The 27,140-nt window shown below is 41.2% G+C and overlaps 2 protein-coding genes across 16 annotated transcripts in view; one reads left to right on the top strand and one right to left on the bottom strand.

Annotated features, from left to right (window-relative positions):
• Positions 1–27,140, bottom strand: part of PLPPR1 (phospholipid phosphatase related 1) — a 276,464-nt gene that overhangs the window by 68,976 nt on the left and 180,348 nt on the right. Inside the window, exons 2-3 of one of the 9 annotated variants that reach the window (XM_082404171.1) lie at positions 10,655–10,838; positions 9,204–9,289 (exon numbers count right to left, since the gene is read on the bottom strand). The exons of 5 other annotated variants lie outside the window; for them this stretch is intronic. In XM_082404171.1, coding sequence (XP_082260297.1) covers positions 9,204–9,245 — 42 coding nt within the window. In that variant the 5' untranslated portion in view covers positions 9,246–9,289; positions 10,655–10,838. Of the gene's footprint in view, positions 1–9,203; positions 10,839–27,140 lie in introns of all 9 variants that reach the window. 3 more of the 9 variants (XM_082404169.1, XM_082404168.1, XM_082404170.1) reach the window with 3 other exon arrangements.
• The window catches only part of LOC309634186 (acyl-coenzyme A amino acid N-acyltransferase 2-like), a 121,667-nt gene that overhangs the window by 90,670 nt on the left and 3,857 nt on the right, over positions 1–27,140 (top strand). For 4 of the 7 annotated variants that reach the window (XM_082404088.1, XM_082404087.1, XM_082404083.1 and 1 more), the window contains 2 exons: positions 23,472–23,624; positions 24,288–24,473. The gene's annotated coding sequence lies outside the window, so the exon portion shown is untranslated. Of the gene's footprint in view, positions 1–23,471; positions 23,625–23,787; positions 23,875–24,287; positions 24,474–27,140 lie in introns of all 7 variants that reach the window. The other 3 variants (XM_082404086.1, XM_082404084.1, XM_082404085.1) reach the window with 3 other exon arrangements.

Below are 27,140 nucleotides of genomic sequence, written 5' to 3'. Positions count from 1 at the left end.
CTCCCCCACCCTCCTCCCCCTTGGCAACCACCAGTCTATTCTCTATGTCCCTGATTCTATTTCTGTTTCATAGATAGGTTCATTTGTGTCATATTTTAGAGTCCACATATAAGTGATATCATATGGTATTTGTCTTTCTCTTTCTGACTTACTTTGCTTAGTATGATAATCTCTAGGTCCATCCATGTAGCTGCAAATGGCATTATTTTATTCTTATGGTTGAATAATATTCCATTTTATATATGTACCACATCTACTTCATGCCTTCATGTGTCGATGGACATTTAGGTTGTTTCCATGCCTTGGCTATTGTAAATAGAGCTGCTGTGAACATAGAGGGGCATGTATCTTTTTGAATTATAGTTTTGTCTGGGTATATGTCCAGTAGTGGGATTGCTGGATCATATGGTAGTTCTAGTTTTAGTTTTTTGAAGAACCTCCATACTGTTCTCCATAGTGGCTGCACCAATTTACATTCCCACCAACAATGTAGGAGGGTTCCCTTTTCTCCACACCCTCTCCAGCATTTGTTATTTGTAGACTTTTTTATGATGGCCATTCTGACTGGTACAAGGTGGTACCTCATTGTAGTTCTGATTTGCATTTCTCTGATAACTACAAGCTGAGTGACTTTTAAGGAGAGTCTGCAAGAGGCAATGAGGAGCAAGGAAAACACCCACCCTGTCCCTAAGTCCAGTAGCACAAGGGGTATAGGAAATAAAACATGGCCAGTTGGGAGGGCTGCAAGGAAGCAATATAATTAAGAAAGCCAAGTTCACAGTAAGAAGAAGAAGGAATTGTTCAGACAAGGTTAAGAAGATAAGGGGCTTTACTGATGACAGACCTGTGAGTTTTGGAGTTTGTAGGGCAGCAATGTAGGAGCTGAGGAAGGTGGGTGATGGGATCAATTAGAGATGCATGGAGCTGTGTGGGCACGAGAGACCACAGGGTGAGAGGTGATGTGGAGTCCTTGTCTTCTAATTGTGGTTAAGATAGGGACGAAGGGCAGGACAGAATTAGCCCCAGTGTTCTCTGAGGCAGATTAGCGGGGATGTACTGAGAAGGCAGGAAGAGACAGAGAAAGTTCCTCTGCATTGTGTTGTGAGTTAAAAAAAAAAAAAAAAAAAGCCTGTGTGTGCTAATCCAGGAATGTGACCATTTAAAAAATGTTTCCTGGGGCTTCCCTGGTGGCGCAGTGGTTGAGAGTCTGCCTGCCAATGCAGGGGACACGGGTTCGAGCCCTGGTCTGGGAAGATCCCACATGCCGCGGAGCAACTAGGCCCGTGAGCCATAATTACTGAGCCTGCGCGTCTGGAGCCTGTGCTCCGCAACAAGAGAGGCTGCGATAGTGAGAGGCCCGCGCACCGCGATGAAGAGTGGCCCCCGCTTGCCACAACTAGAGAAAGCCCTCGGACAGAAACGAAGATCCAACACAGCCATAAAAAATAAAAAAAAAAAAAATGCAAACCTTTTAAAAAATGTTTCCTAAGTTGTGGCAGTTTAGCACATCTTTAGGCATCTCTAAGCAGCATGGATTCCACCCTTATCTCAACAAATAACATGTTGAATATCCACTATGGTACCAGGCATGGAAAAGGATGGAGAGAAAGGAAAGCAGCCATCTCCAGGAAACGTCAGTCCTCAAATGCAGCTGTGCCTGTTTAGCAGGTGATAAGAAGAGACCTGGCAGTTTCAAAACCTTTTCTTGCTCTTTGGGATTCCAGGAGGTGCATTTCCCTCCCTGTCTCCAGAACAGAAAGGGCCAGTGGTCCACTTCTCCAAGTTATCCCATGCTGGAGACTGTGGTTCAGAAATGCCTGTACCATTTTATAATGAGCATCTAATAAAATGTCAGAGAATGACACAAATATAGGACCACCATCCTCATTGTTCAAACTGCAGAGGACCTAAACCCATACCCCCACCCCCAACCAGGTTTCCTTTCCCCTGTGTTTTTAAAGAAATGAGAAAATGCAAAGAAAAATAGTAGTTTGAAGTCAACAGAACTAGAAATGACAAAATCATGCCAAATGTGCCATAATTATGACTGACAGCACCAGTTGTCAGAGAGTTGGGTCTTCAAATCACTTTCCACACGGCACGTCAGACAGTCATTACCAATCGATAAGAGCTAGGCCACCCCGATGACATAAGGGGTACCACCTTTTCAGATGTATGACATGGGTCCTGAAACAGGTTAGGCTGCCATGAGGTTTTCAGTACATGCTTGAATGGTTCCTGTGCTCCTTCAAAGTACTCCACATTTCTGAGACAAGAAAACTCTGGTTCCAGAGTTTCCTCTCCAGAGGAGAGGCACACGACAGGCAATCCAGCATGGGGTATTGCCAGACATTTGCTCATCAATGGTTTCTTTTAATTTTGGAGGAAGCCAGTAACTTCAGTAAAGATGGTTACCTCTTGCCCTAGGTAAGAACCCCAATTCTGTCAGCTGAGAGTGCTGACTGATGAAATCATGTGATTCAATTAAATTCAGAGCATTGAATGGAACAAAGATTTTTTCTTCCCTCTAATATTAGGTTAAGTTGTCCCCAAACATATTTCATTAGGAAGAGGTTATTATACCCCTCTAACAATCCTAGGACCACTTCTCAATTTGATTCTTAGCCTGGGAGAGGCTTTCTTCACCGTGTCTTTGGAAAGAATGTCCAGCTATGTGGTCAACCACATAAGCCCAGAGCTTTAGGGTTACTTAAACAATTTTTTTAAATTAATTAATTAATTTATTTATTTATTTTGGCTGCACTGGATCTTCGTTGCTGCGCACAGGCTTTCTCTAGTTGCAGCAAGCGGGGGCTACTCTTCATTGCAGTGAGCTGGCTTCTCACTGTGGTGGCTTCTCTTGTTGCAGAGCACGGGCTCTAGGCTCATGGGCTTCAGTAGTTGTGGCATGCGGGCTCAGTAGTTGTGGCTCGCAGGCTCTAGAGCGCAGGCTCAGTAGTTATGGCGCACGGACTTAGTTGCTCCGCAGCATGTGAGATCTTCCCGGACCAGGGCTTGACCCGTGTGCCTTGCATTGGCAGGCGGATTCTTAACCACTGTGCCACCAGGGAAGTCCCTAAACAATTTCATTTAGAGAAGCAGACACTGAACAGATACAGCATTTTTGTTCTTATGTTCTCTCTAAATTGAACTAAGATAAGAACAGGCATTAAGCTGCTTAGAGATTTGAATTAGAGGAACAATTATTTTAATACACATGACAGGAGAAAGGCTTTCAGAGCCTTTAATCTCCTGATTCTTATGAAAAACTGTCACTCTTTGGATATCAATGCCTTACTGGAGGTTCTGCAAAGCAATCTAAGCCTCCTTTTCTCACTTTTATCCTCTTGGGTTGATTTTTGTTCCTTGAAAACGATTGTTCCATTTTAAAACTTTCTGAACATGGCACAATGCATAATCTGTATCATTTAGCCCTCTAAATACTTCGCCATTATACTAGGGTACTTATGACTGAGCATGCCTTTTCAATGGAAATTTATTCACTGAGATGTGAAATTACTTTAGAAGACACATTTAGAGCATTTTTTTTTAAAGAGGAGGGAACACTTCTTTTTACTTATTTATTTATTGGTTGCATGGGGTCTTCATTGCTGTGTGCAGGCTTTCTCTAGTTGAGACGAGCGGGGGCTGCTCTTGGTTGAGGTGCGTGGGCTTCTCATTGCAGTGGCTTCTCTTGCTGTGGAACACGGGCTCTAGGCGCACGGGCTTCAGTAGTTGTGGCATGTGGGCTCAGTAGTTGTGGCTCATGGGCTTTAGAGTGCAGGCTCGTAGCTGTGGCACATGGGCTTAGTTGCCCCGTAGCATTTGGGATCTTCCGGAGCAGGGCTCGAACCTGTGTCCCCTGCATTGGCAGGCGGATTCTTAACCACTGCGCCACCAGGGAAGTCCACATTTAGAGCATTTGATTTGAGCCAGGCATGTTGAGCTGAAAACGTTCAGGAAGTTAGTTATATTCTTAAGTAGTTAATAATTTTTCATCATAAGCTATCTTTTCATTCTTGACTGCTGCCTCTGCCTTCTGACCTCACAAAACAGCCAGTAGAAGGTAGGGAATCCAGTATATGAAAGACCATCTCAATGGTGTCTTCACATTTTCACATCATCTTTGAGGTCAGAACTGTTATAACTAGAGTGTGCAGTCAGGGTGCTGGTTTGAGCCCCACCAACTGACACCTTACACCTCACATCATCTGCCTCTTACTGTGTCCAAAAGTAGCTTCTGAAAACTGTCATTACCACTGTATGAGCTAACCCAGGCTTAGCCCCACCCCTTCCTAGGCACAGGCTCTCTGCTTTCTATGAAGTAGGATAGGATCTCTGTTCTCTGGGGATCAGGAAAAATATTTTTCGCTGGATATATTGAAGAGGAGGTTATATTCACTCATAAAGACAGAGAGGTGTGGGAGACAGAATAGTAATAATCATGCTACTTTAATTCCTAAAGATAGTCCAATGAGCACTCTGGGTCTGGAAGACACATCCTTCCACGTGGGAGCCCGTGAAAAATCAGTGCAGCAGGCTAAGAGGTCCCCAGAGATTGTGAACACAGAACAGCTATTGTGTTCCCAGAGCCCAATGTAGGTGCTCCACGCGTCCTTGTTCAATACATGGATGAAAACCAGAGGACAACGCAAGACCCAGATGCCAGCCAGATGGGTGCCGGTGCACCGACGACCGTACCTACAGCCCACGTTCTCTCAAGTGCCTCAAGGCAACTATTAGCAACAAGCAATGCCCTGGAAATTGCCACGTAGTAAATCTAAACTCTAGTAGAAACTGAAAACACTTTCCCGCATAAATATCTTTTTAGATTCCCTTCCTCTCCCTGTGACAGCTGTAAAAATCCTCCTCTCAAACGTTGCAGTGAAGGACAGGTTGATATTAAGTACCCAGTTAGGTCATCTAGAAGCCTGAGAGGGGAGGAATGAGAGGGAGTTGGAGTTGACTTTGTGTTGCTTCTTTGAGTTTTCTCTCTCTTGTTGGAGAATCTTCTCTGGAGGTCAGATTTCTGAATCCAGTTGTCTGAAGGGCTTGGCTTAAGAAGACATGTTGTTGGGACCTCCCTCCTTTTGGGAGCCGCTGCCCTTGGCCTCAGGGAAGAACCCTGACACAAGTGGAGAGGCCTTGTCATTGCAGCAAAAGCTTCTTTTTTGGCACCTCTCAGCAGATACTGTGGTAAGTGAATGGCCCCAATTCTTCTCCTCTCCCTGGGTCCACATCCTTTCTTGTTGTTCCTCTTACTGAAGAGCAGTGACTTACTTTGGCCAAGGGGATGTGTGCAGATGTGACTACAAGCAGAGGTGTGAAAAGCACTTGTGCGTCGCCATTTGTTCTTGCACCTCTGCCTCTGCCAGGAGAACATGCCTGGGTTAGGCTGCTGGAGGGATGCCTAAACTACATGGAAGAGGGCCAAGTCACCCCAGATGACAGCCAACTAACCCCAGGATGTGTGAGCCCCTGACAATAGCTGGTCAGCTCTCAGACCTATGATTGAGCCCAGCCAAGACCAGAACTGCCCAGTAAGGTCTAAGCAGCCATCCCATGAACTCGTGAGCTAAATAATACCCACTGTTATATACCATGGAATTTTGAAGTAGTTTTTAATGCATCATGCAATAGACATCAGACACAGCTACTTTTTTTTTTTTTGCTGTTGAGGAGTAGAATAGTTCAGTGATAAGTGGACCAGACTCTAGAAACCAAGAGGTCAGATTTAAATCGTGCGTCAGCCACTCACTGACCCTGGGGACAGTCGCTTAAACTTTCTATACCTGTTTCTTCACCTGTAAAATGAAGACAATAGTATTTACCAACAGGGGCTGATGTGAAGATTCAGTGAACTAATTATATATGCTGGCATATAGTAAGCACTATAAATGTGCTATTATCATTTGCTACTATGTTGATTTGCATTGGTGAAAAGAGAACCAAGTAGTTTGATCCTGCATGTCTGAAAGCCTGCTCCTGTCCTAATTAAGGAATGTCAGTGGGATTTTTCCAATTATTATTATTTTTATTTTGCTTTACATGACGCTGCTGGTTTCTCTGGATGGTCAAGAGGTTTTATAAGTTGGCTGCAGTTTCTTTTCCCTTCTTCTGAGTCAATCTGTACCACATCTGTGGATATTTATTGAGATTTTTGTCACTGAATGTCATTTTCCTCTAGATTTCAGTGTTTATACAAACTTTCCCTTGTTTTTAAAATTTTGAAAGGGATATGGGAAGGGTGATTAGGAGGTTTGTGCACAAGTAGCTATTTGATCCAGAGGTAAGACAGTATAGTTTCAAATAATCTAATGCAATCTTGTTTATTTAGTCTTTCCTTGTTTGAATTTTTCATTTATTTATAATAACTTAGCAGATTAATATTCTTTGTCCCTTTCCTCATATTTCGAGTCTGTGTCAACATGTGTAAATTGAAAACTAACTGGGGAAGTTCCTTGGTTTACATACTGTGTTATTTCTCTGGATCATGGGATTAGAGACTGTGGGAATTGGAAAGCACTTTGCAGATTAGTCAGTCTCTTTACTGATGAGGGAACTGAGGCTCAGACAAGCTAAGTCACTTGTTTGAAGTACCAGAATAAGTTAGCCAAAGACCCTGGATCAGAATATAGTGCTCTCCCAAGTCCAGTGGGTTCTTATTGTTTTTTATTGTTCAGTATTTGATATGTGTAAAATTAAGAGTTTGGGATTAACATATACACACAACTATATATAAAATACACACTACTATATATAAAACAGATAACAAGGACCTACTGTATAGCACAGGGAACTATATTCAATCTTGCAATAACCTATAATGGAAAAGAATCTGAAAAAAATATATATAATTGAATCACTTTGCTGTACACCTGAAACTAACACAACATTGTAAATTCACTATATATATCTATATTTATTGAATTATAGTTTAAATTAGATACATAATAAGTACCTGAACATATCACCTCATGCCATAGACACTTCCTGTATACAGCTGACCCTTGAACAACCTGGGTTTTAACTAAATACATGGGTCCACTTAAATCCAAACTTTTGTCATTACACAATCCATGGGTTGGTTGAATCCTCAGAAGCAGAACTGCAGATAGAGAGGAAGCACTGATGCGGAATGCCTACTATAATTTATACTATACTTTTATAATTTAGAATTTTCAACCATTTGGAGAGTTGGCACCTCCAACTCCTGCATTGCTCAAGGGTTAACTGCATGTGCTCTAATCTCCACCTACTGGATCCTATAGCAACCCCAACCTAAGGCATCTCCCAAAGAGGCCACCATTTTCCCGAATTTTATATTTTTCATTTCCTTGCACCTTTGTATGTGTCCCTTAAAATAAAGAAATACATGTATGTATGTATGTGTGAATGTGTGTATACACACACACACACACACACACACACACACACACAGCCTACTTATGTCTTTTTTGCACTGTCTTAACTGACTTGAAGTAATTTTTAATAAACTCTGGACACTAATCTTATCAGATACACAGGTAACAAATATTCTCACACATTAATTTATCTTTTTACTTTTTTAAAGACATCTTTTGAGGAAGACAACTTCTTAGTTTTAGCATTTTCTTTAGTATGGATTTTAACTACATCAAAGGTGTATTCTATTGTATGTCAACATAGAAAACAGATTGTCTCCAAATTAGAGGGATTTGATATGTACAAATGTTTGTCCTAGTCAATCATATATCAAAAATAAGCTAAAGCAATTACTTCATCAGTTATAACCTCTTTATGATAATTAATTCAAGTCACATTGGTAGTTGAGAAACATAATTTTGTGTACCTATTATGCCACATAACTTTTATTTTCCATTTGCCCCACAATTCACATGCAATATTTACCAAATTTCAGTTAATTTTGATATTCTTATAAAATAAGGCATTGGATTATTTATAGGTAACCTATCAGATCAATATGCTGTAATCCATGAAAAATAATTAAATCAAAAATAAATTGTCTGAAGTGGACGTAGTAGGAAAACTCTGCCCATGTAACTTAGGAGTTCAGTGTATCTAAGAAAGGAAAGGTTGAGTTTGGTCAGACTCGTGAACTCATGAAAAAAAAATTAAAAGATCTCAAGATGAAGCAGACACGGGTCTAAGACATGAGAATCTAAAAGAGAAATCTGTCTAGATCATTAAAATTCTCACAAATGAAGTTCTACTGAGAAAGAAGAGGAGAAACAACTGAAAGAAACTCTCTGGGCTGTATGGGGAGCTCTATGATGAGGCCAGATTTGGCAACTGGATGTATATAAGATGAAAGGAAAGAGACAGCCAACTGAGACCAACATAAGACAGGGGGTCTCTTTTATAGTGTGTTCAGGTGTCTAAAATCCAGAGTGTAAACAGTGGTTAACAAAAACGCTACAATTAAATTTGATGTAACAAGGCAGAATGATGATGTGATATTGATAGATGATATTGATGGATGGATGAGAAAGATGCATTATTTAATATTTATTTGTCTGTCTTCCCTGTCTAGAGAAAATATCTTTAGATTTAAAAAGTGAGAATGGCATTGGTCCCAAATGTAGGGAGTGATCAAAGAAAGAACAAAGTTGCTTTAAATGAGTTTAAGTATGCTTTACAACAGAAATCACATTCAGGACACTGAGAAACTTGCAAATGAGAGTTTTAAGAAATTACTGAGAGTAAAAGAGATGCAGGAAGATTAGATATGGGCAAACATTATTTCCAAATTTCAAAAAATGAAGTATACAGACCTAAAAGCATTGCTAATGATGATGATTGAATTTTATAGTTATCCGGGGCATGATTGTAGAATGTTACAGGGCAACTTTCTTTGCTCTTAGAGAAGGAAGCACTGATCTCTCTGAGCCAGGATGGGTTCACTAAGCATGAGTCAGGTCATCTTAGGCTGATCTTATTTCATTCTTTAACAGAACTACTCGATTGGCATAGGAGGGATATGAGTTATTTGTGGTCTATCTTGGCTACATCCAAGAATCTGGCAAAAGTTGACCTTGAGAAACCTGATGGACAAGATAGGAATGTGAACTGGATGACATGTATATTGAATATTGGATGAACTCAAAATCAGTTTATTAATGAATCAGTAGTAATATTAATGGAAGAATCTAGGTTGTGTGCATTTCTCAGTCTTAAGTCAATGAGTTAGAAGTCAGCCTTACCAAATCTGTGAATGATGAATGTGAACTTTGAAGGGATAGCATCTATACCAAAAGAAAAAATCAGAATCCAGAAAGTCCTCAGCAGCCTGGAATGAGAAACTGAAGTTAACTCAAAGAAATTTCATAGAGATAGAAAACAGGAGGCCCAGCACTTGGGTCTAAAATAATCTATTGTTCAAATATTGGGTGGTGGATATGAGAGGGGCATAAATGTAACTTAACAGAACAGCAACAAAGAAACAAGACTGAGGAAAAAAGCTTTAAAAAGCCTTTCCCCTCGGCTGTTAACTAATTTGTCTTTCTTGAAAACACTGCTCCCATTATTTTTCTTCTTTCTGCATCTTGAACCTCTCCATCCTCACTGCTTTTGAGCACATCTTAAACATTAAAAACAAAATAAAACATAACACAGAACAAAAAATAAAACTCTCCCTTGATTTTATTACTGCCTTTAGCTACCAGACACTCTTTTTACTTTTCTACTTTTCAGGGCAAAGCTACTCAGGGGTTAACTTCACTTGCTCTGGCCAGTCTTCTCAAATTGGCCTCACTTAAGTCATCAGTGACATCCTAATTGAAAAACTCAAACACTCTTCAGTCCTAAGCTTATTTGATTGATGCCTCTGCAGCATTTGACACTCCCAGTCACTTTTTTTATTCTTGAATTTCTCTCTTCCCTTAGTTTCCTTTTTTTTGTGGTTATTTTCCTGGTCTCATGATTGCATTTCAAGTCTCTTTTGCCAACTCTCATCAAGTGCACACCTCATTCTACCACTGGCTCTGTACTTTCTTCTCATTGTTTGTTGCTGGGGTATCTCGTGTACTCCCAGGGTTTCAACTGCCTCATATGCTGAGATCTTTATTTCTTACATAACCCCTTTCTTGAGTTCTAGACTTTACTTTCTCCTCAACTTCTCTAATGGCTTCAATTACCACCTATACTTTGATTATTCACAGAAACTCTAACCCAGACCTCTCTCTTGAACTCTAAACCCTTATTTCTATATCCATACTCAACACCTTCCTCTAGATGTTTCTTAGGCATCTTACACTCAAGATTTTCAATCTGAATCATATCTGTCCTCCCTCCACTCCTAAAACCTCTTCTTGCAGTATTTCCTTCTCTAAAAAATCACACCACAATCATACAAGCCAGAAAATGAAGCATTGTGCCTGATTCTTCCTTCTTTCTTTTTTTCCCCTCCATGTTCAGGCAGACTCCAAGTCTGGTCGATTCTATTTCATTAATATCACACTGCCACTAGAGCACTTTTTCTCAAACTCAAGTCTATTTATTTCCTTTTCTGGAGGATAATAATCCCAACTTCTTAGCATGTCACCCAAGATCTGATGAGCTGGGTCCTCTCCCTACCTTTCCAATCCCATCTCATAGTTCTTCCCTGCAAGTATCCAATAGACTAACCATCCATTTCTACTAAAAGTAAGGTTACCTACGTATGTCTTGCTTCTGTTATACTTTTGTGCCTATTCGTATGCTTTTCCCTTTGCTTCAATTGTTCTTTCTTCCATTTTTTTTTTTTTTTGCCTGATGAAATTCTTTGAGGCATAATTCCTTGTTTTCTCTAGGCAGCGTTTGAAACTTTCTCTTCTGTATTCCCATAGAGCCTCATTTTCCTATTATAGTGCAAAACACAGAGCAGTAATTACTTGTTTTGCATGACAATCTTCACCACTAAACTGTGAGCTCCTCAAGGAAGTGACTGTTTATCTTCGTAGCCCCAGCACTTAGCATAGTTCCTGGTACACAGTGAACACTTAATTCATGTTTATGAAATAGATGAACCCAATGTGCGTGAATACTACAGTGTCACTTCCACAGATTTGTTCTCCCCTGGCTCTGTTAACAGTTCTAGAACTTATAGACAGTGACGGTGCTGCTTTTCTCTGGGTGCATATTTAGAATATTTTGCTTTGATGTGATGCTGCACTTATATTGAGGCAGCAATAAACTAAAAAACATTAAAGAAGTACAATAAGAAATCTAACACCATGTCAAAGGGGCAATGATTGAAGAACTGGGAAATATTTGTGTGAGGCACCACAAAAAGAAAATTAACAGTACCTATTGCAATAGTAGGTGATTGAGAGCAAGGCGCTTTTTTTTTTAATTGAGGTATAATTGACAGATGACATTATATTAGTTTCAGGTGTACAGTATAATGATTCAATATTTGTATGCACTGAAACGATCACAGCTGACACTATATGTAGTTACGAATTTTTTTTTCTTGTGATAAGGACTTTTAAGATTTACTGTCTTAGAGACTTTCAAATATTATAATACTTTCAGTATTGTTCACCATGCTGTACATTACATCCCCAGGACTTTTTTTTTTTTAAATAATTTTTTGGCTGCGTTGGGTCTTCGTTGCTGCGCATGGGCTTTTCTCTAGTTGTGGCGAGCGGGGGCTACTCTTCGTTGAGGTGCATGGGCTTTTCATTGTGATGGCTTCTCTTATTGCGGAGCACAGGCTCTAGGTGCCCAGGCTTCAGTAGTTGTGGTGTGTGGGCTCAGTAGTTGTGGCTCGTGGGCTCTAGAGCGCAGGCTCAGTGGTTGTGGTGCACAGGCTTAGTTGCTCCGAGGCATGTGGGATCCTCTCGGACCTGGGCCTGAATCAGTGTCCCCTGCATTGGCAGGTGGATTTTTAGCCACTGTGCCACCAGGGAAGTCCCTCCCAGGACTTATTTATTTTACACCTGGAAGTTTGCACTTTCTGACCCCCTTCACTCATTTTGCCCACTCCCACCCCCTCAGGCCACTCCTTTTCTAATAAAACACAACTATGGCAGATTAAATATGATGACAGATTGTTTGCTGCTTTTCTCACTAAGAAGTGGAGTCGAATTATCCTACCCATGAAGGTGGTTTGCTTGACCAACAGAATGAAAGAAAGGGACACAAATGTATTTAATATGTTTTATATTAAATACAAATATGAGAGCCTTCATAAGGAAATGAAGACCCAAAGAAACGGACCTGAGTATTTTATGCTAGGCTTGGTGAGGTGCACGGCAGTGGAGGAATCCGATAGATTAAGGAGTATGACGTAATTGCAGTAAACTGGGGGAAACTTAGCAAGACATGTTAAGATTCTTAGCATCCCTTTGTCTTCAGAGATAAGGATGTTCCTTTTCTCTGGGTGTAGGGAGAGCACCTCTCACACGAACATTTCTTGGCCTGTTTCAGGGAAGAAGCGTGATGAAGGGGAGGTCAGTTAGGTCAGAAGAAACCTTGCAGTTTCTGCCTTGGTGTCTTGTAATGTTTCTTCTTGGGGTGTTTCCACTCCAAAATCAAGACACCCAAGGCACATCAAGAGGCCACATGAAGGTGCTGGTGGTGCCAGTAGAACTCCTGGCTGACAGCTGGCGGCAGCTGCCATCAATGAGTGACCCATGCTGGACACCAACCCAAATGAGCCTTCAGATAACGGCAGCCTCCCCCAACATCTAACTGCAACACATAAGACACTTAAGCAAGAAAGACCCTTTTCAAATTTCTGATTCACAAATTAAAACATTTTAATCACTAAATTTGGAGTTTTAAACCATTAAAATATGTATTGCTGTACAACAGCCACTCTACCTAAAACAACAGCTACAGATGTTGATTGACGTAAGAGTGACCTGGTAACAATAAACCACTGTGGCAAAAATGGAGATGGATCACTCAGTCTCTCCCTGCCAGAAGCACCTGCTGCCCAGCCTCAAGGAACGCGATTAGCTGGCAGCCTCCAGCAGTGGAGCTCCCTCATATTCTGAGCTGTGGCCTTGCTCTTTTCAGGACAGGCCCCAGCCAGTGACTGAGCGAGGCAGCTGTAGCCAAAGCTGTGTTCTTGGAGTGTTCCCAGTCAATGGCTGCACAAGATGTGGTACAGAGGCCTAGCCGTTTCTGTCCAACTGTGGGGCCTCCTTAAATGAGCAACCTTTGCTCTCGTGCTTCCCCCTGGGCTGGCAGAGACCTCCTCTGGTCTGCCCCGTAGGATGATGCCTCCACCTGCCCAATACTGCGCCCGCCTTTTCTCAGGTCTTACGCCCCAATGAACTTTTCTCATGCCTCTTCCATCCCAGTGTCCGCTTCCTAGAGAATATAACATACGCAACCATCTTGCATTCTCTTAGGAAAATTATAACAACAAAGAGCAACTCGTTAAGACTCAGTGGCAGAACAAGCCCAGCGATACAAACGCGGCAGTTGGTTCTCGGCTTAAGGTCATCGCTCGTTTTGTGATTAAGTAAAACATAGCAATACCCTTGATGACTGGCTACCTAGACAGCAAAATTAAGGCTGCAGATAAAAGGAGGGGAGGAGTGAGTTATACTGAGAGCACCAGGCATCTTGATTATGCATCTGCCTGAAGAGAAGGGGCAGAACTCAGTGGGATGAGAAACATCTTATAAAGATCAGTGGTCTTGTGAGATATTTGCTACTTAAAAAACCTCAGTCTAAGTTTCAAACCTTGTTGGAAACCCTCGTCTAACACTGCTTGCTTAAGTATATGTGGACTGAGCAGGGACGTCTAACAATTTCCAGGCATTTATGAAGGTAGCCTTGAGATTGGATCTTCTTAGAAACATTCAAATCACACTATCACAGAAGCCGAATTGGTCTCCTGCTTCCTTTACCAAGTTCAAAGATGACCATTTTTAAAGTATATTATGGTAACCGTGAGATGTGTGTGTGTGTGTGTGTGAGAGAGAGAGAGAAAATAACAATTAGTACATCATTTGAAAATAGGAATTCTATACTCTACTGGCATTCTGTCCTAAATCTTTGCCCCTTTGATCTCACATTTATAGAAATATTTGCCTTTTCTCTAACAGTTGACATTACTCTTCCTGGGGAAAAGAAGAATGCCAGGGGAAGAGCATGATCGTTCTGTTAAAATATTGAAGAATTAAGAGGAATTATAGTTGTTATATAGCAATCGAAGGGTAGAAATTGCCCAATATTTTAGAAGCCGAAGAGAAAAAATTTTTCCATGAACTTTTTGCCAGAATTGTTCAAAGATGCAACGGGTTGCTTCGATAGGTGGTGTGTTCTCGGTCACTAGGGGAAACCAAGCAGTTACTTGATGGAGATGACATTAGAAGGGATTCCAGTAAATCTGGAACATTAGGTATTAAAGTCTTTCTATGCCTGAATTCTATAAATACTGAAGATACAGGAAGACAAATATGAAGCTATTTGGAGGGACTTCCCCCATTAAATATAAACATAATGTAACAGGAATTACATTACCATAATCGAATGTTAGTTCTGGTTTGTATTTTGTCAGGTATAAAGCTCTGCTGATACCTTTAAAATTGTTTTTCTAATCAAGTCAGCCAAGCATGAAATAACTTCTAGCTGCTTTAGTAAAGACTAATTAGAGGAAATTACACTAATGAGAGGCTAATAAAGCAGACTAAGATGACCCCAGAAGTACTCGTCCTTTTCAGACAAGGCCAGTGAATAGCACGCGTGTTGTAAGTGAGGGGTTTCTGGTCTCATTCTCCAAAGGAAGGTTTTGGGAAATTTATCAGTAGGGGGCATTGGTGTTCTATCAGCAGGAGAACTTGACTCAGAGAATAAGTGCTCTTGGTAATTCTGAGCATTTTATAATGATCACAAATCAAAGCAGAGAGGGAAACTATTTTTCTTAGAAAAATCCACATAGGAATGTCATCTGTTCTAAATGAACAGCATGTACATATTTGGTTTTTCCAATATAAATGAAAGATGCTGGAGGCCTTAAAATTTTTTTTTTTTTTTGAGAGTGAAAAAAATATCCCAGCAGCTGCAGATTCAGCATTTCCAAGTCCTAGGAATTGGGAAGACAGCTGAATTGCCATCATGGTAAACCAGCATCACTAGTGCTTACAGCTCTCATTTAGCTGTAATGAGACTGAAATTAAACAGTTCTTTCTGTGTTCGAAACTTCTCTAATACAACAAATACTGGTCTGTTTTTCTCTCTCTCCTTTTACTGGCACAGGCAAAAGCACGTAATTATGAAAGGCATTGGGGGAAAAGGAAAATACTTAGATTTGGAATGCACAGTATATGAGATAAAGAGCTGTCTTTCTTTAATACATACACAAGCCCCACATTTGGTCACGGATAGAAAGATTATTAAACAACAATAAAAATAAATGCAAATTTTCTACATCTACCATAACATAAATGCTAGATGGCAGATATAATTACTTAGGAATTATTACACTTTCTAGAAAATTTTGATATCCCATCTTTCTGGCCCCTCTATCCTCAAAATTCTTTTAGCTTTATATCTTAGAATTCTGGGACTTCAAATCTGAGATCTTAAGGAATAACACAAAGGAAGGATACATCAAAACACACATATACATACCTACAGCTTTCTCTAATTCAATTCTATTTCAAGCAGGGGAAAACTGCCTAATTCCTACCCACCCTTAATGCTCATCCAGCTTTTTACCTTCATTCAACCCCTTCTAGGTATATGGCAGCACTGGCTAGGTACTCCTCTATAAAACTTGCCTTGACCTCTGGGGCCATACTCTGAACTCCTGGAACATGCGTTTCTAGTTGGGCATATTTTTCTCAATTTAATAAACCCTTATAGCATTTCTTCCTGATGCCTACACTAACAGAAAGGAAAACAGCACAACTCTAAAAGAGAGTGGTGTTTCTGCTTCACTTTTGTGTTTGAATCACCAGCTTTTGTGTTTCGTAAATAGCACCTGTTTTAGCCCTCCAAGTGTTTTGATCAATTAAGAGAGAGAGAAGGTGTCAGATCAAGACAGTCCCTTGTTACTTCTAACGGTTGGGTTAGAGGATGTGGCTTAACTGAATATCCTAATACTGAGCCACAGACTTAGGTGGACTTACCTACTCAGTCACAGAGAGCTAGAAAACCACAGTCCTTCCCCACATAGGAGGAACAGACTAGAACGCATGTTTCCTGTGGTACCTGGCTCCCACGGGGAAGGAAGGCGGAAGAAGCTGAGCTACGCATGCCCAGGTCTTCTTCCAAACTCACCAACAGTGAAACTTCCACCCCAGGGGAGGGGCAACTGAAGGGGTGGAGAGAGAGGGGCCAGACGTTATAGATATCTCTCCACACAAAAGGAAGTACCAGGAGTGGGGAATATGTTTCTGCGAGCATAAATCATCTCAATTCATACCCGTTCGGCAGGATGAATTGGATTTTACAATAATGAAATTTATTATAAGTAACAGAACTCTGCATCCACATCCTTAATCTTTAAACAGTCCACATTTCATCACCCTGATGAATACATCTTGGTTTTATTCTGGAATGGCTTGAAATGAGGCATGCTACGTCTGGATTCTCCTTTCCTTTATTGAACCTTTTCAGGCATTTAAGTTCCAGAGATAACTGGATCCTTAGCAGGGGAGGGAGGAGAGAAGTACGCTCGCATCTGTAATGATCTCTGACAGCGTGACATGGAGCACTGATTTTTACAGCAGTCACCAAAATTACAGTAATTAGAGAAAATATCCACATCTTTATAAACAGGGTGTTAACTCATTCAAAAGGAACTTAATGAGAATTTACAAGAGGAAGATCACTTTTGCTGCTCAGTATTAAACATTAATTAAAGTCAGAAGGCAATAGTCAAATTGCCTCTCCACTTCAGTCACTTGGCAAGGCACAGAAATTGGAGAGGCTTTAGAATCTGCTGACTTTGCTGGCTGTGACCCTCCAAATAGGTTCTCTAAATTTACATGCAGATTTGATGCTGAATTTTACTTCCTGTTAAAGATTTTATTAAAATCTTAGTGCAGAAACTGAGAGATGAAAACTTTCAAATGCATAGCATTTTAGATTTAGGCATCTTATTTTTAAAAAGCATTTTTAAATGCCCTCTTTATTATTAAGATAAGTAAATGAAGCCATATATGAAATAGAGTATGATCCCAACTATGAAATAAAATATGCATGGAAAATACTGGAAGGACATACATCACATTATTAGCAGTAGGTTGCTTTGAATGATTGAACAATGGATGATTTTTTTCTCCTTTTTCTTTTCTGTATTTTGTATGCATTGCTTTTATAAATGGAAAAAAAAAAAGTTTTAATTACTAAAAGTCTGCTTGTTCTCATGGAAGAGTTAAATCAGTGCCCCCAAATTGGCCATAAGATACTTAGGAGAACCAGCTTTTGTTTCTAAGATCTTGGGGGTGGCAAATTTGATGAACTGGAAAATAAGAAACAGATTGATTGATTGATTCTTACACTGTACTGTTTTATGACTGAATGATTGCCGATAGACTTTATTTTCATTTCAATACAAAATTATGCTTAAGAATCAATGTGTAATTGTGGCTTTGATCCAATATCAAACCTCTGACCCAATAAGAAACAAGACAAACTTCTTGAAGCAGACCTAATCATTTTTTCATTCTGAGTTAAGAACTGGCTGATTTTGACAGGGCGGGTCATGGAAATGGCCTATTTGGTCACATGAATCTCCTTGGAGGCTGCAGCTCAAAACACTTTATACTGATTCCTAGGTAAATAATATAGTGACTTGTGGGGGAGGGATTTTTCCTCATCTGATTCTTTCAGCTCACTTATTTTGTACTTCTCCCCTGAAATTTTCCATTCACTTCCTATTTTTCCTCCCCAGCTAACTCATTCTCCCAAAGATTTAGCTGCAACCCTGTCCAATCACCTTCCACCTCTACAGTGAATTTACTATTTTACTCTTTTAGATGATGACTTGCCCATTTTCTGGCTAGCATTTATGATAAACTTAATTGGTTCTGCTTTTAAATAATCTCCTGAATATATCACGTCACCAATAGTCCCACTGCAATTTAATAAATTTAAATGAGGAATAAATTTAAACTTAATAAGTTTAGTGTCAGTAAACTGTCAACTTCTGTCCAGTTTCTCTTCTTTTGTGTTTAGATTTATAGATTAAATAGGCTTTATTTACCCTTTCTACTTCCTTATAAAACTTTTTTTTACACTGCGCTTTTAAGCATATTGTCACCAAGCCTCTGAGGCAAATATTACATCCACTTACAGATGAAAAAATTGAAGAAACTAAGATCCAAGTAAGGGATTAGAACCTAACTCCTTGCTTTCAAAATCCAGAGTTCGTATGACTGCCCCCTAACTGCGTGCGACTGGCCTGGGTTGGCATTTGTACCAGAGCTTCAGTCAGATGGGCTTATGATAGGCCTGGAAGAGGGTCCTACAAGGGGTATGAAGGAAAGGGAATTAGCAACATGATTTTTTTCCACCATTTACATTGGTTTTGCCTGCACTCTCCAGTAGGCTGGGAGCTGGAGTGTGTGTGTGTGTGTGCACGTGCGTGTGTGACTTCCTCATGGAACAAAGTGCTCCAAACATACTAGGTACTCCCCTTGAGTTTGTTGAATCGACCCAAGTTGAAAGCAGAAGCAGCACCAAGATTGAAAAGCTAGAAACCTCACACCTTCTAAATAAATTTGGGCTCTCTTGTTTCCATTCGGTCAAATGAAGAATGCACGGGTTTGGGGTGTTTTGTTTTTTTTTTTTTAATCTCAAAATGAAATTGTGTGTTGCCTGAGCTACTGACCCATAATTTACTCTGAAACTCTTTTGAGGGAAAACGCTATAGGAAAGCCACAGCTCTGACTGCAGCATAATACAGATTTACGGATGGTCTCTTACATGCCTGCATTTGTGCTGGTTTGAAAGGGCACATAGTCCTATACACAAGTAATCATACACAGAGGGTCAAGTGCAATTAGAGGTGCATTTACAAGATACGGTAGTAGTAGCCCAGAGAAGGGTATGTCTGGTCAGGAAAGGCTTCACAGGGCAGACAAAGCCTCCACCACACCATAAACCTTTCCAGGGGCAAATCATTACTTTAGAAGTTAGGTCTTTTCACACACTGAAAATAATGTTGCCAGGATTCCAGTTGTTGAGGCAAGTGTAATACCCATGCTTGGATAAGATTTTAAATACAAATGTAGAGGTAAAAATCTTGGCTATAAACTAAGGTGTTAAAAAAAAGAATCCCATCTCTTTTTTTTTTTTTAAAGTCAATATCTGAGTTTGAGCCACCATCACACTGGGCCACAGGAAATTTATTTGTTGTAACTACTAGGACTCCTCTACAGGACCTTAGTGCATCAGATAGGCCCTTGGGATGATGGTCTATACTGGGTAGCCCTGAAGCTCACAGTATCCAGCTCACATAGTTCCTTTAAGCTCCAGGGGCTCTGCTGCTTCTGTGTCACAGTTGGGGCACAGGCATCTCTGCTGGGCTCGGAAACCCCGGGCCCAAGGTCCAGCCTCCTTTGGTGTCCCAAGTGGTCATCACCTGTGAGGTCTTGCCAACTCACAGAAGTTCTGCCACCCAGCAGGATATATGTCCTATTAGTTGAAAGACCCATCCATTTTGTTCCTCTTTTCTAGCCTTGGGGAATATCCTCCTCCTCCCTCTCTCTGCTGGCCCTCAAAGACCCACCTTCTTCCCAGTCCCTCCAGGTCTCCTAGCATAATCGCTTTAAGGAGTACAAGCTTTGATAAAAGATAAGAAAAGTCAGTAAGTTTAAGTAGCTTCAGCTCTTTTTCCCTGGCATATACCTCTGCGATTAACAAAGTACTCGGAGCCCCTGGCTGCCTGCTTGGTGTTGGAACAATGCAATGGGGTGAGGAGGGGTATATGTGTGTGTGTGTAGGGTAAACATCCCAATACATTGCTCTACCACATGAGCAACAATTTCCCCAAGAAATTCACTTTCAGAAAAAGCTACCATGACACCTGCCCAGTAGTACAAACATTTGACCCATCAGGTCAGAGAGTAAACTTGGGAAATGAGATTGTAAGAGATGAAAAGCAGCTGTTGTCTCTTTGGTCCTGGAGGAAGAGCACTAAACTGAGAGTAGGCGCCATGGGTTTGGGTCTCACTTCTCTCACTAAACTTACTGTGTGACCCTAGACAAGTGACTTTCTCCCTCTGGGCCTCAGCTTTCCCAGCTACAAAAAATGCGTTCATCCTAAACGCCCTCCAAGCCCCAAGATTTGCATCTGGTTTGGTGTAACAGGAGTGGCTCTATCATTTTTATGAAAGCATCTTAATAATCATCATCTATACTATTTGGCACTTTTAAGTTATATTGTTTGGCTAGACAGGTACAGGGGACAATGAGGGAACCATGTTAAGTGGGGCTGTTTGAAGCGTCCAAAGGTGAATGTAGCATGTAAGCAAGCATAGGGTGTGACAGGTCGTGCCAGAAGCTTCTCACTCCCACTGATGCTGTGAGCCTTTCTATAACTGCTCACTTCTAGCTGTCTGCATCGTATGCTCCTCTTTAGGTTCAGCTGCACAGGCAAATTTTGCAACTGGGATGAGAAGTTCTGGAAATCTGGGAGTTTGTGGGTGAATCCTTGTGTGGTTGTGGTCTGGCTCTTTCTTTGGGTGGGCTGTGTGGGACCAGAACGAGCCAATCAGCCCTGCACAGCCAGGTGAGGCATGGCCCTTGTTAAATCTGTCTGCAGGGCCCTCTATTTTTGGGAAGCAGCAATGTGAGCAGTGATAATATTTCACTCCACAAATGGCCCATAAGAAACATGAAAGATGTCATGTGCTCGAAAGGAATTGACAATGATTCTTTTCACTTAAGGAGGAATTGCTGGTAAAATTCATTCCTCAAATGACTCCAAAAGACAGATTCTTCAACAGGCACAAATTCAGGCCCAATGTGCTAACACAGTCTTTTACACCCACAGATCTTCTCCACGGTGTCTGTAAACGCCCGCCCTAGGCTGTCTACAGGCCCTTGGAAAGAGCCCACAGTGTATTTTCTCTCCCAAGTAAAACTGCCACCAGAATGCCCTCTTTGTAAAGAAGAAGTAAAACACTCCCTCAAAGACTCAGTGACGGAGGCCTGAACATCAGTAATTTTGGGTTCAGTGAGAAGAAAAAAAAATTCAGTCATCAAAATGGAAGCTTTTAATTATGTTTACCTCCATGAACGAAAATAAATGCTCAAAATTCAATAGAGGATTGTATCTTCCTGGATATGGCCCTGGAATCCTCACTATTTTCCTAGCAGAACACTTTTAACCCTTGTTAGTGTGTAACCATTAACAATAGCAAAGACATTTACCACCTGATTTGTAGAGAAAATTCTTTCTGTAGAGTCTTTCTCCTTTATCCAGCTTCTTACATTTATCAATTGTCAGAGGCTAAAAGCACAATGGCAACTTTTTATTATTCCTCAAAATAGCTCTTCTAAGGAGGTGAGAGGCTTTATTATTTCATCCTCATAAGACCGAGGGAGATTTAGACCCAGATACCAAGCTGCAGGTTCCAACACATTAAGAGGAACAGGACAGGAATTCGGGGAGGGGTTTCATCTTCTTATGTAAGTTGTTGAAAAATTTTAAAAATACAAACTAAGAACTGGCTACCTGTTTTCTGCAATGATGAAGTACTGGTTTGGTTATATACATTTATATATTATATGTATATGTTTCACATATATTCATATATAATTTTCTTTAAATGGACAGAACTAAACTGGGTGTTTCATTTTACACTCAGTAAAATTTAGAATCGTCGTGTGATTTCTCAGAGGAGCTGAGAAAATACTGCAAAATACTGCAAAATTTTCCCACTCTGTGTCTTAAATGCATTTCCCAATACTCCTAGGTGGCAGGTCAGGTGGAAAATAGGCTGTAGCCTCCTTTCACTGCCCTACTAGTCGGGATGGACAATTCAAAGGCTTAAGGCCCTGATGCTTTACTTAGAACTTACTATAGGTTCTTGTTGGGCAAAGGTGAATTAGTAAAAGGATTTAATAATTGGGGAAGGAGGTGTCTCAGACTATGATGGATGGTCTTCACAAAGTTCTGGAAATTCTATTTTCTGGATGTCACGCCCAGCACTATTATATACCAACCACTTGTTCCCATGCAAATTCAGGGGACACTTGCCCCCAATAGCTGGTGTCCTCCAGAGCTGTTGACTTCCATATTGTTTTAGGAACTGTCATTCTGAGAATAACTCAGACATTTCAGAGGCAGAAATATGGTGTTTCCTTCTAGGACTGTGGCTTGTAAACCTTTGTTGGTAGTGAAATATTCGCAGACACAATCTCACGTAGAGCTCCAATATTAGAAGCAGGTGCAGTGGAGGTGCCAGGGGGAAGGGGTGGGGGGAGGAAGCACACAGGCTTCCCCCTGGTCCCACCCCTTGCCATCTTTGAGACCCTCTCTCAGAGGTCTGGTTCTCCACAGAACCCAGTCTGAGGGCCCCTGCTCTAGGCTATCTGCAGAACAAGCCAAGTCATATACAATTGCCCGTAATCTTAAGACACATAATGGAGAAAAATGACTATTTGTTTTTGGGTCGTCCTGCTGTGTATTACAAATCATGGGCAAAGGAATGAGTTTAACTCACAACCTGTCCAAGTTTTACATGGGTTTAGGATGACAGGTATAAGGTACACAGAGACTGAGTTGGGTAGAAAGTTTGTTGCATTTTGATGCGGCTAAAAGCGATATTCTTGCCAGAGCTGAAAGAAATCCACATAATACCCTATGAGGTGGAGGGTACACACAAATGTTATAGCTACGTTAGCTTTTCAAGCTAACCCAGGAATGAGCAACTGCTCTTCCTGTTTGTTCTATTCCAGACTGCAGAGTTTGAATTTTAGCAAAACCCATGTTTCCTGTGTATTGCTGTACCACCTTTCTCTAGCAGGAATTCCCTTAGGGCACACCAATCTGGGGGCAGAGCTGAAAGACCTTATGATGGGGCTGGTATCCATACTGCCCACTTGCCCTCTTTCTCAAATGCTGCTTTGATTCCCACACTGCTGCAGGGCTGCCCCAGCCACTGCTAATTCCTCTGGGGACTCGGTGTCACTGCCTAAAGAAGTCTCGCCCTGCGCTTCTGCTGAAGAAACTGCTTCACCATTGCTTCAGATGCTCTTGTTATTACACATTGGTCGCTGATTTTCTAGGCACTGTGTGTACCACTGGGATGGCTAAGGATCTTCTCATTACACAAGGGTTTGATCTTTCCTATTCTCTCTTTTTCCCGCTTCCATTCATTCACTCCTGGGGAAAAGGGGAAATGCTTTATATTTACTCATACGTAAATAATGTTGAGCATATTTCTTGATAAACAATAGATTTTAAATAAATGTATATTCATTGATTTTCTTGAGGGTTCATTTTGGATTATGAAAAGCACAGGCTTTGGGATGAAAGACGTATCAGTGAATCCATTTTCTGCCTCTTATAGGGGGTGTGACTTTGGACAAGCTGCTTCACCTCCCCGAGCTTCCGTTTCCTCATCTTTAAAGTGGGATAATCATACCTACCTCACAGGGTGGCTGTAGGAAGACATGATACAGCATGTAGCACTTGCTTGGTACACAGTTGGTGCTCAAAAACAGTAAGTCCCTTTCCTTTGCTTGAGGAATGAAGTGCTATCCTACTTGCAGTGAGAACAGTCTTGCCCTGGAGTCCCCATGATCGAGAGAGGTTGTGATTGAATGATAGGGAGTGGCTGGGAGGCCTCGCCAAGAAGCAAGAGCCCTGATCTGGCCCTGTCCTAGGCTAAGACCTGCTCTGTGGGTGTCAGTTCACCAGACTGTCTACTTACGGTACCTGGGCACTTGTCAAGGAGTTTCCAACAATGCCAGGTAAAGGAAACATGTCTATGGTAAAAGCTCTGTGATTGATAGAACTGGGTGGGATGGGGGTTGTGAAATAATGAAAACTACTAACTGTAGCAGGCATGTTAACAGAATTGGTGTAGAAGCATATCATTTGGTTCTCCCTAGCAACCATTTGCCCATCTTCTGGAAACAAATTCCTAACTTTCCTTGAGGAACCACTGGTTCTCAATTTTGGCTCTATTAATTTAAAGGGAATGGACCCCACAACTAGTCCAGAGTTGAGCCTTGAGGAGCTAAAGCAAATTACACACATCCAACCTTCTGGCTGCACCGATTGGTTCAGGGCTGGGCATATGACTCAATGAGAGCCAAATATTTTCTGGGGCTTAGAGAATCGATTCCTTTTTCTCTTTTCTCTTGTGGGGCTGCCACAAAAGAATCTCTCTTCTTTTTGGATGGTGTAAAATGGAGCTGTGAAGCCTGAACTACTACCATAAAGGGAGAGCCTTGATCTGCTGTGTAGAAGCTGAGAATGAAGTTGGCATTAAGAAAGGCAGCTGAAAGATGGAGGGGAAAATGTCTTCGGTGAAAGTGTTTGAAACCCGGATCAAGCCTTACCTGAGGTCAGTATAATATCTGGATTTTTCAGTTATGTGAACCAATCAGTTTGAAATCTGTAATGTAATGCTTCAACTGAGAGACCCAATATGTTGGGAAAAGAAAACTTCTGTGAATCTAATTACCCTCAAAGATAAATTACTTTCCATTTAACTAGAAGGCAGAATTATAAGAAAATGATTTACTCTAAAAGATATTTGGCATTTTAATAATGTAATAACAGCTGAACTGATGTAGATCTTTGATGTTTTTCTTTGTTACTTTACTGCTCCATGTGTTATATGTATATTGTTATGAACTGAAGGTTTGTGTCCCTCCCAAATTCATATGTTGAAATCCTAAACCCCACTATGATAGTACTTGGAGGTGGGGTGTTTGGGAGGTGATTAGATCATGAGGTTGGAGCCCTCATGAATGGGATTAGTGCCCTTATAAAAGAGACCCCACAGAGCTTTCTTGCTCCTTCTGCCATGTGAGGACAATGGCAGAATACAAGCTATCTATGAACCGGGAAGTAGGCCCCCACCAGACACCAAATCTGCCAGTGCCTTGACTTCCCAACATCTAGAACTAAGAAAAATAAATTGTTGTTGTTTAAGCCACCCACTCTGTGGGTTGTCAAGGTGGTCCAAACTAAGATATACATATATAGTTAAATAATACTCTGGTTTGCACTGTTAAGTAGTAGAAAGAACATGAGAGTTGTAGTTAGAGAGAATTGTGTTCAAATCCAGATATTACCACTTATTAGCTGTGTTAACATTTGGCAAATAGAACCTCAATTTCCTCACCTGAAAAATGGGTTTAATAATTCCCTTTTAAATTATACGTGATGAATATTGATATTTAAATCACTGTGGTCATTTAAATGGAATTTGTACATAAGAGTGATCAGGAGGTCATACAGAAGTACCATCTAGAAGAGTGGCTCTTAACTAGGAGCTATTTCACACACACACACACACACACACACACACACACACACACACACACACACACACACACACACACACACACCCCAGCGGACATTTGGCAAACTCTACAAGCATTTCTGGTTGTCACAGCTGGAGGGGATCTGCGGTTGGCACTTGGTAGGTAGAGACCAGGGATGCTGCTGAACGTCTCACAATTCACAGCACAGTCCCCACAACGAAGAACCATCCAGTCCAAAATGTCACGAGTGCCAAGGTTAAGAAACTCAGATCTAGAAGACAGGTCTATTGGTGTCAGGGGAGTGCTCAAATTTGGCCTGGATTTGCATTATTTCTGCCAAAACACTTTGGGGAAATGAAGGAGAAAAAAAGAGTGAGCACGTGAGGTAGTAGCACCGGGAGTGAAAACAGAGGGATTCCCTGCCCCTGTGCCAAGGCTGGGGGAGTTCTACATGTGACTGATGGGTTTCAGAGTAAATGAGGGAGCTAAGGGCTCAGCTGAGGAAACATAGAGGTTATGGAGCACTGGAGAATGCAAACTGGAGTGCCCAGCTAGGGCTCATGATAGTGTCACAGCAAGAGGATGAATGTCGTCCCTGGGGGTAGGGGCATGGCAAAGCTCTAGATTGGAGTGCTCCCTGCATCTGTAAGTGTTGTGAGGTGAAGCACAGTTAAAACGCTGAGAACTTGGAGTTAGGAGGAATAGGGCATCTTACTTTCATTAACCAGCTACTGACCATCTCTAGGTTATGTATTGTTTTATACTCCTTAAACAGATTAGATTACATTACATTATATATGTGTGTACACACTGAGGATGTTTGCAAATCCTGGCATGGTGAGGAAACAGAACACTGCCTGGTTCAGTCTAACAGGTATTCCCAGGCATGACAGAGAAAAAAGGTGGGGAAGTCCTGTAAGTCATAACCTGGCCCTTTGGGGCAATGATAATCATCACGAGGCTGAAGAATAAGTCCAGATTTACTGTGTTAAATGCTTCTTTTCTCACGAAGCTTCTTGGCACCAAGTGACTAGAGTAAATTCAGTGTCATGCCAACCCTGAGACCTGGGGCAGAGTTGCTGAGAGTAACCCAACTGGGAACCCCCCCAGACCATCCAGCTACATACATGGTGTCTTGACGCCCCATTCATCTACAGTGAGAGGTGACGACAGGGGCACGGACCAGGTGTGAACAGCAAAGCTTCCCGGCAGTAACGTGATGATGTGATTTCTCTTGCTCTCTCACCATGAGGGAGAAGCTGGGTGGAGGACAGTGTTCGCGACATGACTGGTTTAATAATTACCCCTTTCTCTGCTCCTCTGTTGACTGAATCAGCTTCCCTAAAGGACACAGAGATGTGTGTGAGTTTGCATGTGTGTGTATCTGGTGGCAGCTTTAATTATTGCCACTCGTTATCCTTCCCTGTGCTCATTCCAATTGTCTTTGTGACTTGTCTTACATAAGTTGCTAAGCAATTTCAGCAATTCTTTTCTCTTTTCTATTGGTGAAATCTTCAAAATAGTCTTTTTATTGTCACTGTTTTAATAGTTTTAGTTTGGTACCTGCTGAGATTGCTGCAGTCTTAATCATTACATTTTAAAAGACAGCTGTTAGAAGTTCCTTTAACTGCACAAATAACATCATAACAACTGAACTAAAAATGAAATAAACTGTTTTAATTTCCCATGCTTTGCTAATAGTAATGCTAGCTAACATTTGAAAGCTTCCCATGTGCAAA

Source organism: Balaenoptera borealis (assembly GCF_965194805.1).
Source record: "Balaenoptera borealis genome assembly, chromosome: 8".
Classification (NCBI taxonomy): Eukaryota; Metazoa; Chordata; class Mammalia; order Artiodactyla; family Balaenopteridae; genus Balaenoptera; species Balaenoptera borealis.
Note: the sequence above shows the minus strand (reverse complement) of the source record. Positions and strands in the feature narration are given on the sequence as shown.